At 40.2% G+C, this 11,577-nt stretch overlaps 1 protein-coding gene across 4 annotated transcripts in view; it reads left to right on the forward strand.

Annotated features, from left to right (window-relative positions):
* The first annotated feature begins 270 nt into the window (after positions 1–270).
* Positions 271–11,577, forward strand: part of LOC115817026 (insulin-like growth factor 2 mRNA-binding protein 2) — a 27,487-nt gene continuing 16,180 nt past the window's right edge. For all 4 annotated transcript variants that reach the window (XM_030780264.1, XM_030780265.1, XM_030780266.1 and 1 more), the window contains exons 1-2: positions 271–565; positions 1,672–1,732. In XM_030780264.1, the coding sequence (XP_030636124.1) occupies positions 391–565; positions 1,672–1,732 (236 nt within the window). In that variant the 5' untranslated portion in view covers positions 271–390. The remainder of the gene's footprint in view (positions 566–1,671; positions 1,733–11,577) is intronic.

Genomic DNA, 11,577 nt, shown 5'->3' on the forward strand with positions numbered 1-11,577 from the left:
TGAATAACTGAATGAGTTGCAGTTAGGTGTGTCCAACTGAACGTTTCCACAGCTGTTGTAATTCAAATTACTTGCTACATTTTCTTGCTATAAATACAAACGTTACTGAAAAGCATCTTTGCGAGCCAATTTTTCATACCTTTACGGCAGGTTTTTATCCAAAGGCGGTGCTTACTCTTGTACCCAATGGAGTAGCGTTGTAACGTTTTTTTTTCTAACCTCAGAAGTGATTTACTAGGAGCGGAGTTGGTGTCGGGGTTCGACCGGAACTGAAGCTTGATTGTTTCTTTTTAGGGTCTTCTTTCTTTCAATTTTTCTTTACTTATAATTTTCGATTCTCTATAACACGGAGTCTTGTAGTAATCTCTTAATTTTAACTCCTTGTGGATAATGAACAAACTGTATGTGGGGAATCTTAGTCCTTCGGTCACGGTGGAGGACTTGAAGCAGCTTTTCGGCGAGAGAAAGCTTCCCGTGGCCGACCAGGTTCTGCTGAAGTCCGGCTATGCTTTCGTTGACTTTCCTGACCAAAAGTGGGCAATCAAAGCCATTGAGACGTTGTCAGGTATGAACATTTTTTGGTGCAAACATTAATGATTGGTATCACTGAAAGAATTGATTGCATCATATTACTGGCATTTAGCTATTTGAATATATAAATGAGCATCTGTAGATTTGATCAACGCTCTGCACTGGACACGTACAGTAGCACATGTACAATAGCCCGGGCAATAGCAGCCACCCTATCACTTTTGGCATTATGGAGGCAAAAAATAAATGATGCCCTCCCGTAAACCACGTGAATATCAGAGGTTAAGTTCACCACATGCCCTATAACACTCATACCATAGAGACGGATTTGGACTTGTTGGTAGGATGCTGTTTGGACATTATCTCCAGAATATGTAGGGTGGTCCAATGTACGGATGGGCATAATTATTTTTCGGTAATTTTTTGTCTTGATTTTATTGAAAAGACTTCACGAGGGTTGACGAAAAGTTTGTATGAGAAACACGTACTCTCAAGGCCCATGTAGGTTTCTACGAGGTGTCCTGTGTGTAGGTGATGTGGGATTGAAGGAAAAGGATAATAAATGAATAGTATAGGTGACGAGGTGAGAGTCAAAATTCAAAGCTACGCGAGGCCTGTTAATGCGACCCAAACCATTCAGAGTGGGGAGAAGCCACACTTAAACGTCTCAGTTCAGTAATTGTTCAACATAGTCTACTAACAGGCCAGGAGCAGCAAGTCACAAACTATTAAATACTGTAATGTCTTCTCTTACTTACTGGTTGTCTTTCTTGGCGTAATCTATACCCATGACTGTTTTTTGTGGTCGGTGGGAGGAGAAAACATGGCCCTCACTACACACATTGAGATATTCTCGTCATAGACTATATTTTGGCGCCTATTTTACCAAAAAAAACACACAATCCCTTAAACATATAGAAATGTACACCTCAGCAGTCGTTATTAAACTTATTCCCATTTTATAAAGACCACAAGAGTATCAGTCGTATATTCAGGGTAATTTTTAAAGTAGATATTTAAAAAGTAAGAAACAATGATTAACTTTTGGCAAAATAATTCGTCTACAGATCTTGGAATAAAGTCAAGCTTTTGTCGACATTTTTCTTCTGTTTCTGATTCTGTTTTACAATTTCCTTGCAGGAAAAGCTGAATTACACGGGAAGGTGATTGAGGTAGACTATTCTGTTCCCAAAAAACTAAGGTAATGGATGAGCATTTTTGGCATGATTTAAACATCTCTGCACTGTTACATGTTGCCCGTGTGCACGTGTAGGGTCAAATCGGTGTTTAGTACGTTCTTGTTTGTGTCAAAATGCAGCAATTATGTAACTAGAAAATGTTGTTTACGAACAATCTGTTTTGTTAAGATCGTTCAGTTTTAGAAAAAAATGCAAAAGAAACTGAACACGCTGCTGATTTCCATCGTTGTAACTCTGTAATTATTGTATTACATGCTTTCCTTTACTCTGTATTTAAATAAGGTAGCTTAACGGACACAAAAGTAACACTTCCTGTTGAAGTCTTGTGCCTTGTTGGCCCCCTCGCTACATTGTATTAAGCAGCCTATACAATTGGCAACGAGAGCTGTGTGACCGACTTCACAGTGTAGCTGTCCTTGTAGCCTATGTTCTTTTGCCAGCGGATCATTTTAATTAGAACGAGTATATTATGTGGTATCTTTTTGGTCATACGAGTCTGTTTACACGTTCATAGATGTTTAATTATCATTCTGAACGTTCTCGCACTGTTTAATTCTTTGCTACGTTTTAAGGTTTATTAGTATATTTTTTCTGATTTAAACTCGAAGAATTTTAATATATGTCAACCTTATTTTCGCTGCTAATGTGGAACAGCACATTAAAGCTTATCTGCTCAGTAATTTTATTTTTCATTGTCTGCATTTGTATCATGCATGCCCACTGCAGTGGAAGTTTTTGCCTCTGAAAAGCGTGAAAACTGAGAATAGTCTTCAGGGTTTTAAGACTTCTGTGTCATGCTATTACCACAGTTAGCAAAACATGCCTGGTTTTCTTCTTACACCTAAGTGGCTATTGAACATTCCTGCATGGCTGTGTAAAAAAAGCTCCTTTGTTTGTTTGTGTAATGCTCAGTGCGGAGTTAAATGGTAGGCCCACATCCTTCGAGAGCCTTATTGGGGACATATATTAACCGAAAAACAAAATCACCGCAAAGATTGCTGCTATTACTTGATGTTACAGGTCCTAACAAAGCGAATAGTGGCCTCCCTTATGCAAGACTCAGGGCGTAGACCACGTGACTGCCTATACATTCTTCATGGGCTCCCAGTCTGTAGAACGCACACTGCCACTGCTATATCCACTTCCTCTTTACGTTTCCAACAAATTACTCGTCCAAAGTGCGAATTTGCTCTAAAAACGGCTTGAAATGCTATGTGTAGCCGGAGCAGAAAGGAAAACATGGCCTTTTAAAGCAGGGAAAGCAATGGAGGCCATTTTCTCGAGCTGCCCAGGCGAGCAGTATTATCTAGAAGGTTCCGATTTAAACCACCTAATTGAACTAAAATCCCTTTTCAGGTTTCGGTTTTTACAGTTGTTATGTCGAAGGATCTGAAATACGATAAACTCGTCTCTTGGTATGGCTTTACGTAAGGTCACTGGCAATACGTGTTTTCATACTTCTAGTCGCTTCCAGAGATCCTGGTCACTGGTTCTGCATACGCTATGCTTTCTTCAGGGCAGTGGGGAAAACACGGAGAAGGTGGGGGGTGAACAAGGCTGTTGTGTAGTTAAAAGACAAGCTTACGACAATACTAACATTTTATCATTTTAATTTAGAGGTGAGTAGCTTGCAGTTGTAGGCTGTGTTCTATTTATAAACTACGTTGCACTGAATAGGCTACGCAGAATTCAGTTTGGAGAATTAGTTTTAGGTTAGAAGGCCCTACAAATTAAGCGCATTATTCAAACAACTTTTTAAAGGGCGTTTTAAATAATACTTCATGACGTCAATGCCAGAGAAGACCGCTTGCACGACGTAAAAAATAACCGATTTATTTGCATGTAAACGGGTTTATGTTATTTATGCTTTCTTTTAACTATAATAACGATGAGCAAATTTTGAAAAATATAATTTTATCATATACGCATCTCTTTATGTTTCTCTCTCTTTCTCAAAGAAGAGGGGGGGGGGAAATCAGTGCTGTTATCTAAGGGGAGCTTGATTAGAATATCATGGCATGGTTTGTTGGCAGTGTGAAAATGATTGTAGGCTATTGCAATTCACTGGAAGAATATTGTAATTTGATGGGGGGAGGGGTGAGAACACATGAAACTAGGATTTTTTCCCCTCTATAAATTAACTAATAGTTTAGAAAGCACTTGCAGTAGTGCCCCTGTTAATAATTTAGTTTTACATTTCCTCTGGTGTGGAAAGTTGAAGTTTCTGGAGAGTTAAAGATTTGTGCGTTTATATTTACTTTTTTTTACCAGTCTCTGTGGGTTCAGAATACGATTTTGTAGATAACCTACAGGAACATGATGTATGAAGATAGAGCATACCGTGGTTTGGCATATTCCTTTTTCAACGCACAGTGACATTTTTGTCTTTGTTTTTATATGTGTCTATTTTCTCTTTTCTCGTTGTTAAATATCGTAATTATTTAAGTATTTTATTTTGAAATATCTGTGTAATGTGGTTGATTGAGAATTAATCACAGGCTAATTTGGAGTTTTACACTAGGCGATGTAATACTGGTTTTTATTTCCTTTGGGATAGAGTACATGATGGCTGCTCTTTGCTTACAAGTTTCTATTCACACAACATTCTTGTGCTTGATGACTTTATATTAATATGCGTAGTGGGAACCAGTCTGATAAATGACACAAATAATAGATTTTAAAAAGACGCTTTGGTTTGGTTTGTCTGTGCGACATAGAACCGCTATCTTTGATTTGCATAAATGTTCAAGTATGTCTTTAAATGCAGTGCATCTGTGAATCTTTGAGAAACACACCAATATTATGTTTCCTCAGGTTTATGAGTGTTTAGTGTTTGAAGAACTACTGTAATATCTAGTTAAAAAGCCCCTCTAGTCAACAAACGGTGAATATAAATGTCTTCCCTGCCTACCTGCTCTGAACATAGTGTTTTATTTCAAAATCAGAAACCAAGATCCCAGTTTACAACGTGCAGATAAAAAAAGGCACTGCAGTTTATTGATATTGTTGTTTTCTAACAATAATAGTATAAAAAACACTGATGAAATGACAAGATTCAATAAGCAGTGATTTTTGCAGAAAATATTTTTTTTTTTACACAAATCAGCCAAAGTTTTCCACTGTTAAAAAGATTTGCTTTGATTTTATATGACTCAGCTAAATTGTGTAAACCTGTCTTTTCTTGTTAAGATAATCATTTATGATGAAGGCAACAGAAAATAATCCAGAGAAAGAAAGAGAGAGAGAGGGAGAGAGAGAGAGAGAACATAGTCTATAAAACAGTTGATTTTATCACTGTAGTCTGTTAAATTCCCACATGTCACAAAATATAGACAACATGTTTTTGTTTTTTGCAAATAAAGCAGTAATTGGATTGAGAGATTTACCTGTAATTGTATCATAACCTGTATTTTGTTTGAAGTGAAAGCAGAGTAGCCAAGAAAATTGACGTGTTAAATTATAACAGAGATCATTATATTTTCATCAGGTAGATGTTGATGAGATAACTTAGCCAAAACCTCAAATTTTGTCAGTGTTGTTTGAACACAAAAATTGTGAAGAGAAATTCTCTTTTTGTGTAAGAAATGGAGAAATGTGTTGATAAGTTTTTGCTAAATCATGTACTCTTCACATGAAGGTTTTTGCTTTGTTAATGACTCCTTTATCTAATTGAAGTCTTTAATCCTGGTTAAATTTTGCATGTTCATAGACTTTTTTTCCATTATCTTAAACCTGAAACATTAAAATCAATTGTTCTAATAGATTTCTTTAATTTGAAATATTGAAAATTCCCAACACGATTTTTTCTTTGTTGAGTATTTGAGGGATTTTATACTCATAGGCTAGTAAAACAATATAAACCTTCTTTTACCTTAGTAACTTTTAGATAAGCCAATAAAAATAGAAATCAGGTGTTACCTTAATTAATTTTTTAAATGTATTTCTTAGACGTCTCCCATATGGTAAATGTTTTGGTCCCATTTTTGTTTTTTGAGTTCATGATTTTGTAATCCAGTAGTTCTGATTGCAGTTTATTTTCTGCTGCGTTCTCTTTCTGGTGAAACCAGAAAAACTTCCTGTAATGATTAACTTAAATCTTACTTTCAGATGATTGTGTGATTAACTGTCCCTTTACTCAAATCGTTTTACATGAGAGTTGATTTTATTGTGTTGCCTTGGAGGTTAAAACATCTCCAAAATTACATTTATTTGTACATATAGTCAAGTCAGAGAGAGAAGTTGTGGTGATTGTTTAAAAGGAATTCTCTCATCTGGAAGAGAGCTTTTTATTTTTTGTTTCTCTATCTCTCTCTCTTTCTGTGTGTGTGTGTGTGTGTGTGTGTATGTGTGCGCGTGTGTGTGCACGCACGCGCACACGCGTATGTGTCTTTGTTTGGCAAAGGTGACAGTACACTCACAGAACCACACACACACACACAATCTAGGTTGTGGGTCCGGTCCAAGCAATGTTGAATGGGGTGTGAGTGTAGAGGAGTTGGGTTGCCAGATCTAGGCTTGGTGGTGCGCAGTTTGGGAGATGACTGCTGTGGGTGTGAGATCGTGGTTCTGAGTCTGCTTCTGACACTGATGGAGGATAGAGTTCTCCAGAGCTGTCAAACACACACACACACACGCAGAGACTCACACAAACATACACACACACACACACACAAACACACACCACCCAGGGCTGGGTGATATGCCCTTTAAATAATATCATGATTTTTTTTATCTTTAAAACACAGTGTTTTTAAAAAGCTTAAGGAAATTACATTTTATCCAAAATGGATATACTTTCACGTATCAATATATATATATTTTTTACTCATAGGATGCACATGCAAACATCAGTATAAATAAACATTTTACAGCCTTAGACTTCAGCAACACTCGCTAATAAGTGTTCCTGACGTGTTACTAGAGGTGAAAATCCTTATTGTGTTTGACTGGGTGCTTCTGCTTGAGGTGGTGAAATACATTAGTCATGTTGCGGAAAATTGCTGTTTGTTTAATGTCGGAATCTTTTATAGTCTCCGTTTTGGGAATCAATTCCTCTGCTCTGTAATGTGTGTGAGCGTCTGTTTGCTTGACAATCTTTCCTCTCTCCAGTGGAATATACTAAAGCATCAATTCTTCTTTGGTGGGTTTCATTGCCGTTTGGCAAACTGATGCTCAAAAACAGGGTGCTATTTTTTTTTTTTTTTTAGTTTTATATTTTTTTTTTGACATCTCATCTTCTTAAAAAGTTGTTGCTCACGGTTTTGATATCATTTTTAAAGTCATAATTGTTTGATATAATACCGGTATTATGTGCTATTACGTTGACCATCCCTAACCGCACCTGAGCTGACAGGGCTGAAACTAGAGATTTGCCGGTTGGTTTTGTTTGTTGCTTTCACATTGAATTTTTACAGTGTTATACAGTAAAACTGAGATATTTTCAGAAAAGTGACAACACCTCTCTGAAATGATTGACGCCAGTCCAGTCCAATGAGCGGTCTGTTCAGAGGGACTGAAGTGCTGTGTGAACTGTGTTGATGTGGAAGTTGGGAGTAATGTTTTTTTTTTTTTCTATAATTTTTGTATTTTGGAAATGGAGCAAAACAGGAGAACGGTGTAGAGGAGTAAACTGACTGTATGTGATGATGTGGGGCATCGTGTGTGTGTGTGTGTGTGTGTGTGTGTGTGTGTGTAACTGGAGCCGTGGGGGATCAGATGCAGTGTGAAGAGAACTGTCTTGGTGTGTGTCACCTGACGCACAGGAATTCTGTCATCAAGCACATACTCAGGTCTCTCACAGCGACAGTCGTATCCTACAGCCAGGGCAACACACGCACACACACACACACACACACACACACACACACCACACACACACACATTTTCATAGTAGTCTGACGTTTGAGTAAAGTGGTGTTGGTGAGGTTCAGATTTAGTGATGTGCTTAAGATGAGAATAAAAAGTCGAATCACTTTATAACCCGTATTCAGCTGTCTCTCCATTAATCATCTGCATCTTTGCATTAATCATTTCATAACTATTTCATTCCGTGTTTCCTGCGATTATACTTACCGTGAATCTTTAACAGAATACCAGAGCGCGTTTTCAGTCGGGATACCGGTTTTTCTATCGTCTGTGCCCTCTTTCCTTTAATAGTAATGAGAAATATATCAGTGTATTTCCTTGAATTTTGGATCCCTGCTCTGGTGTGTGGGTGTGTGAGTGCGTGCACGCGTGCACGTGTATGTGTGTCTGAGTGTGTTTGTGCATGGTAGGGTGTGTACAGTAGCCTTGCTGTTTGTCTTTACCCCTGGTGTAAAAATGCGGACCGTGCCATACCAGCAGAGGGGGCACGGTGCAGCCGCACCGAGTCTGTGTGGGCGAGTCAGAGAGTGAGGCAGCTGCCCAACAACTATTCACCAACAGGTGGTTCTTTAAGCTGCTCGCTCCCTCTCTCTTTCTCTTTTCTTTCTCACCTCACTCATTCACTCGTTCCCTCTCCCTCACACTCATTCACTCTCTCTCTCTCTCTCTCTCTCGGTCTCAGCGTTTCCTTGTACCCCTCCCTTCCTACACACACGCGCGCACGCGCACACACACATACTCATACAGCACACATTTGCATGTCCTGATCTTGATTGGACTACTATTCAAACACTTGTTGAAGCTTGTGGGTATTAGTTTCAGTGCTAATTGCTTTTAAGCACTGGCATGTCAAATTGACAGTCCCAGTCAGGAGCTGGACCTTCCCCCTGGGCTCCTCTCAGCCTCCCGTCGAAGGAGCCAAGTGCCAAAGCCTTCTCGGTCTCGAATTAAAGTAAAGATGTGATGTTTTGAGGAAAAGACATTTTCAAAGAAATGGCCACTGCACCAAAGAGCCAAAGCGTCACTGGCCATGGTGAGACCAAAGATTTGGTCAGCTCTTTTTAGAAAGTTGTCGGTTTTTATCTGCGGTGTCACTGTCCTCTCCCTCATTTTATCATCCTTCGTTCCTCGCGTAGTTCCTCTGAACCTTCTGTTCTTCAGGCTGTAGAGATGGTCTCTGGTATTGTATCAGCTGCCCGTGTGATACACAGTGTACATAGTTAATACATAGTGTTTTATTCCAAACCAAAAATACAAAGAAGACCCCATCTCCTCTGCACGTCTCATTTATGACATGGGCGCTCTCAAAATAATCACGTGACCGCATACGGTCTTTGCGCCCTGACAGAGATAACCAGGTAAAGCGAATGCCGGAGGGAGGGGCAATGGTCCTGGTTGCCGTGGTAACCCCATAATGGAAGAGCGGTATAGGGAGCTGCGGCTTTGTGAGACAGCGAGTGTGAGCGGAGTATAGAACAGCCCATCAGACATCAGATCAGTGGTCTGAAACCAGCTGAGGAAGAGAAAGAGAGAGACTGAGGAAAAAAAAAAAACGAGGGTAAGTCCTGCAGAGAAAAAGAAAGAAAGAGAGGAAGAAAGAGAGAGAGAGGGAGAGAGAGAGATTAACGGAGTAGGTTTAAAGCACAAACTATAGGGAGAGAATGAGAGAGAGAGAAAGAGAAAGAGCAGGAGATGGAAAAAAGAACACTCCCTATATTCTGGGGGTGTTGGCAGATCAACAGGTTTTTTTTGCAGTGTGTGTTTGTGCACACAACACCCAAAGGAAGCTCAACAGAGAAGCAAAACAGACAAAGCAAAGGAGAGGGAGATGTTGAAAGCGAAAGCCTCTGGGCACCAGGGTGTGTGGGTATTTTCTGAGAACAGGTGTGTGTGTTTTCGTACGTGTGTCTCTGTTTGTATACAAGACTAATCTAAGGTGGTATTCCTATTGCCGGTTTTGTAAAATGAGAGCTGAGCTTAACAGGTGTGTGTTCATGTGTGTGTGGATGTGTGTGTGTGTGCACGTGTGTGTGTGTGCGTGTGTGGATGTGTGGCTCAGGATCTTAGCAGTTGCGCTGAAATGCCAAGACTGTGCCAACAACTTGCTGTGCCACTCACTGCTGGCAACTGTGCTAAACAGGACTCAACTATGTGCCAGTCTGGTTTGTGTGGGAGTGTCTGTCAGGATTTGTGCCTTTTCAGGGCAAACGCATGTGCGCATACACACACACACACACACACACACACACACACACACAGTGTGTAGGGCTGAGTTGGAGCATGAGGATAAGGCTATGATGGAGACAATGCTTCTTCAGCTCCTTGCGAGTCACGTGACGCTCGGTGATCTATCGGGAGGGGGGTAGGGGTGTGTAATGCAATTACCTGATCTCAGAGGGAGATTAGGATAAAGGGGTGCTGACTTCAGATGAGGATTCTGGCTCCAGGTTCTACACTCATGCTTTACTCATCCGGTTGTGTTTATACGTTGCCAGTGACACAGACACCAAAACACACAAACACAAACATACACACACACACACACGTACGCACAAATAGAGCCCTACCTCTCTTTTTTTGATTCGCTACCTGTCTTTATTGCTTTGTACTGGAGACTTCTCGTGTAGTGTTTGTGTGTGTGTGTGCGCGTGTTTGCGTGCACGCGTGCGTGCGCGCGTGTGCACGAGCGTAGATGTGTGACAGGCTCTGCAATGCCTACGTGCAGGTGTGGGGCTCATTAACCCAGAGACAGCAAAGAAGGCTGGATTGAGGGGAGCTAATGTGACCATCCTGAAACAAAGCCCTGCCCACTACCAGTAATCCCAATCCCTGACCAGATTAAGGGATGATGAGACCGCTCAATTGCCACTGAGCCACTTGGCCTCAGAGGAGTGGACAGAGAGGACCTCCGTCCTGTCTGGTGGGCATTGACACCGCTCCGCCACTCTGGGAATACTACTTGGCCTGGATTCGCAGTGTTTTGATGATGTCTTGGCAGCTTTGGACTGAACCTTACTTTTCCATAACTCAGAAGAATTCTTCTATAGTGCAGTGGGGTTATAAATCAGTGTTTAGTTGACTACACTGGGTCTTTTTTTTTTCTTCTCCTGGGGTCTGAATCCACTTCACACCTGCTTGCTCCTTGGATCTCCACCTTAAGTAGGGCTACATTTAGGTAGATCTAATTACTGAATTATTGAATGAGTTTTGTGAAGTTATGTTACTTAATGTACAAGTCTTTATTCCTATGAAAGTTTTGTTCCTTTCTCTTTCACCCTTTTAAGCAAGCATACAGAAGGTTAATGATCTTTGTTCGTTTGACTACGTATAGGATCCAGTTCAACCTCGTTTAGTTTATTTAAATGTTTAACTTGAATACAGTATGGATGTGTTTAGTCTGTGTATGGATCTGAATTTATGTGATGAATTTACAAATACCGGTATGTATGTGCCCCTACAACTTTGTGTATCGAAACTCTTTGCATCTTGGCATAGTTCCAAGTCAGTGTTTATTGGCTGTTTTGAATCAGTAGGGCGGGTCTTGTGAGAGTGGGGTAACGCCAGTTATGAGAGCTGCACCCGAAGGTCCAATAATTGAGTGTGTTGCAACTTAATGTGTAATTACCACCATCTAAATATATGGTATTTTGTAGACTACTTTTTTTCACTAGCATGGGTCTGGCACAATAGATTTCTGCCGTCTGTAGCTTCGGCCAAGAGTAAGTGATTACACAATAGAGGATTACAGTGTAGCAATATGCATATAATTAAGCAGACGCTCTCTCTCCCCCTCTCTCTCTCGACCAGGGCTACTGCTGTAGAGCCGGTTAGATTATCTTTGTTCTGTACATTAACAGCTCATGCTGACTTGTCAATGTTGCGCAAACCATTGCTATCAAAGCTTAACAACTGTTTCATAAAGCTCAGCGCTCCAGTGAAAAATAACGCATACATTATTAATAAGACTCATACAGGCGAAGAT

This window comes from Chanos chanos, chromosome 7, assembly GCF_902362185.1.
Source record: "Chanos chanos chromosome 7, fChaCha1.1, whole genome shotgun sequence".
NCBI lineage: Eukaryota > Metazoa > Chordata > Actinopteri > Gonorynchiformes > Chanidae > Chanos > Chanos chanos.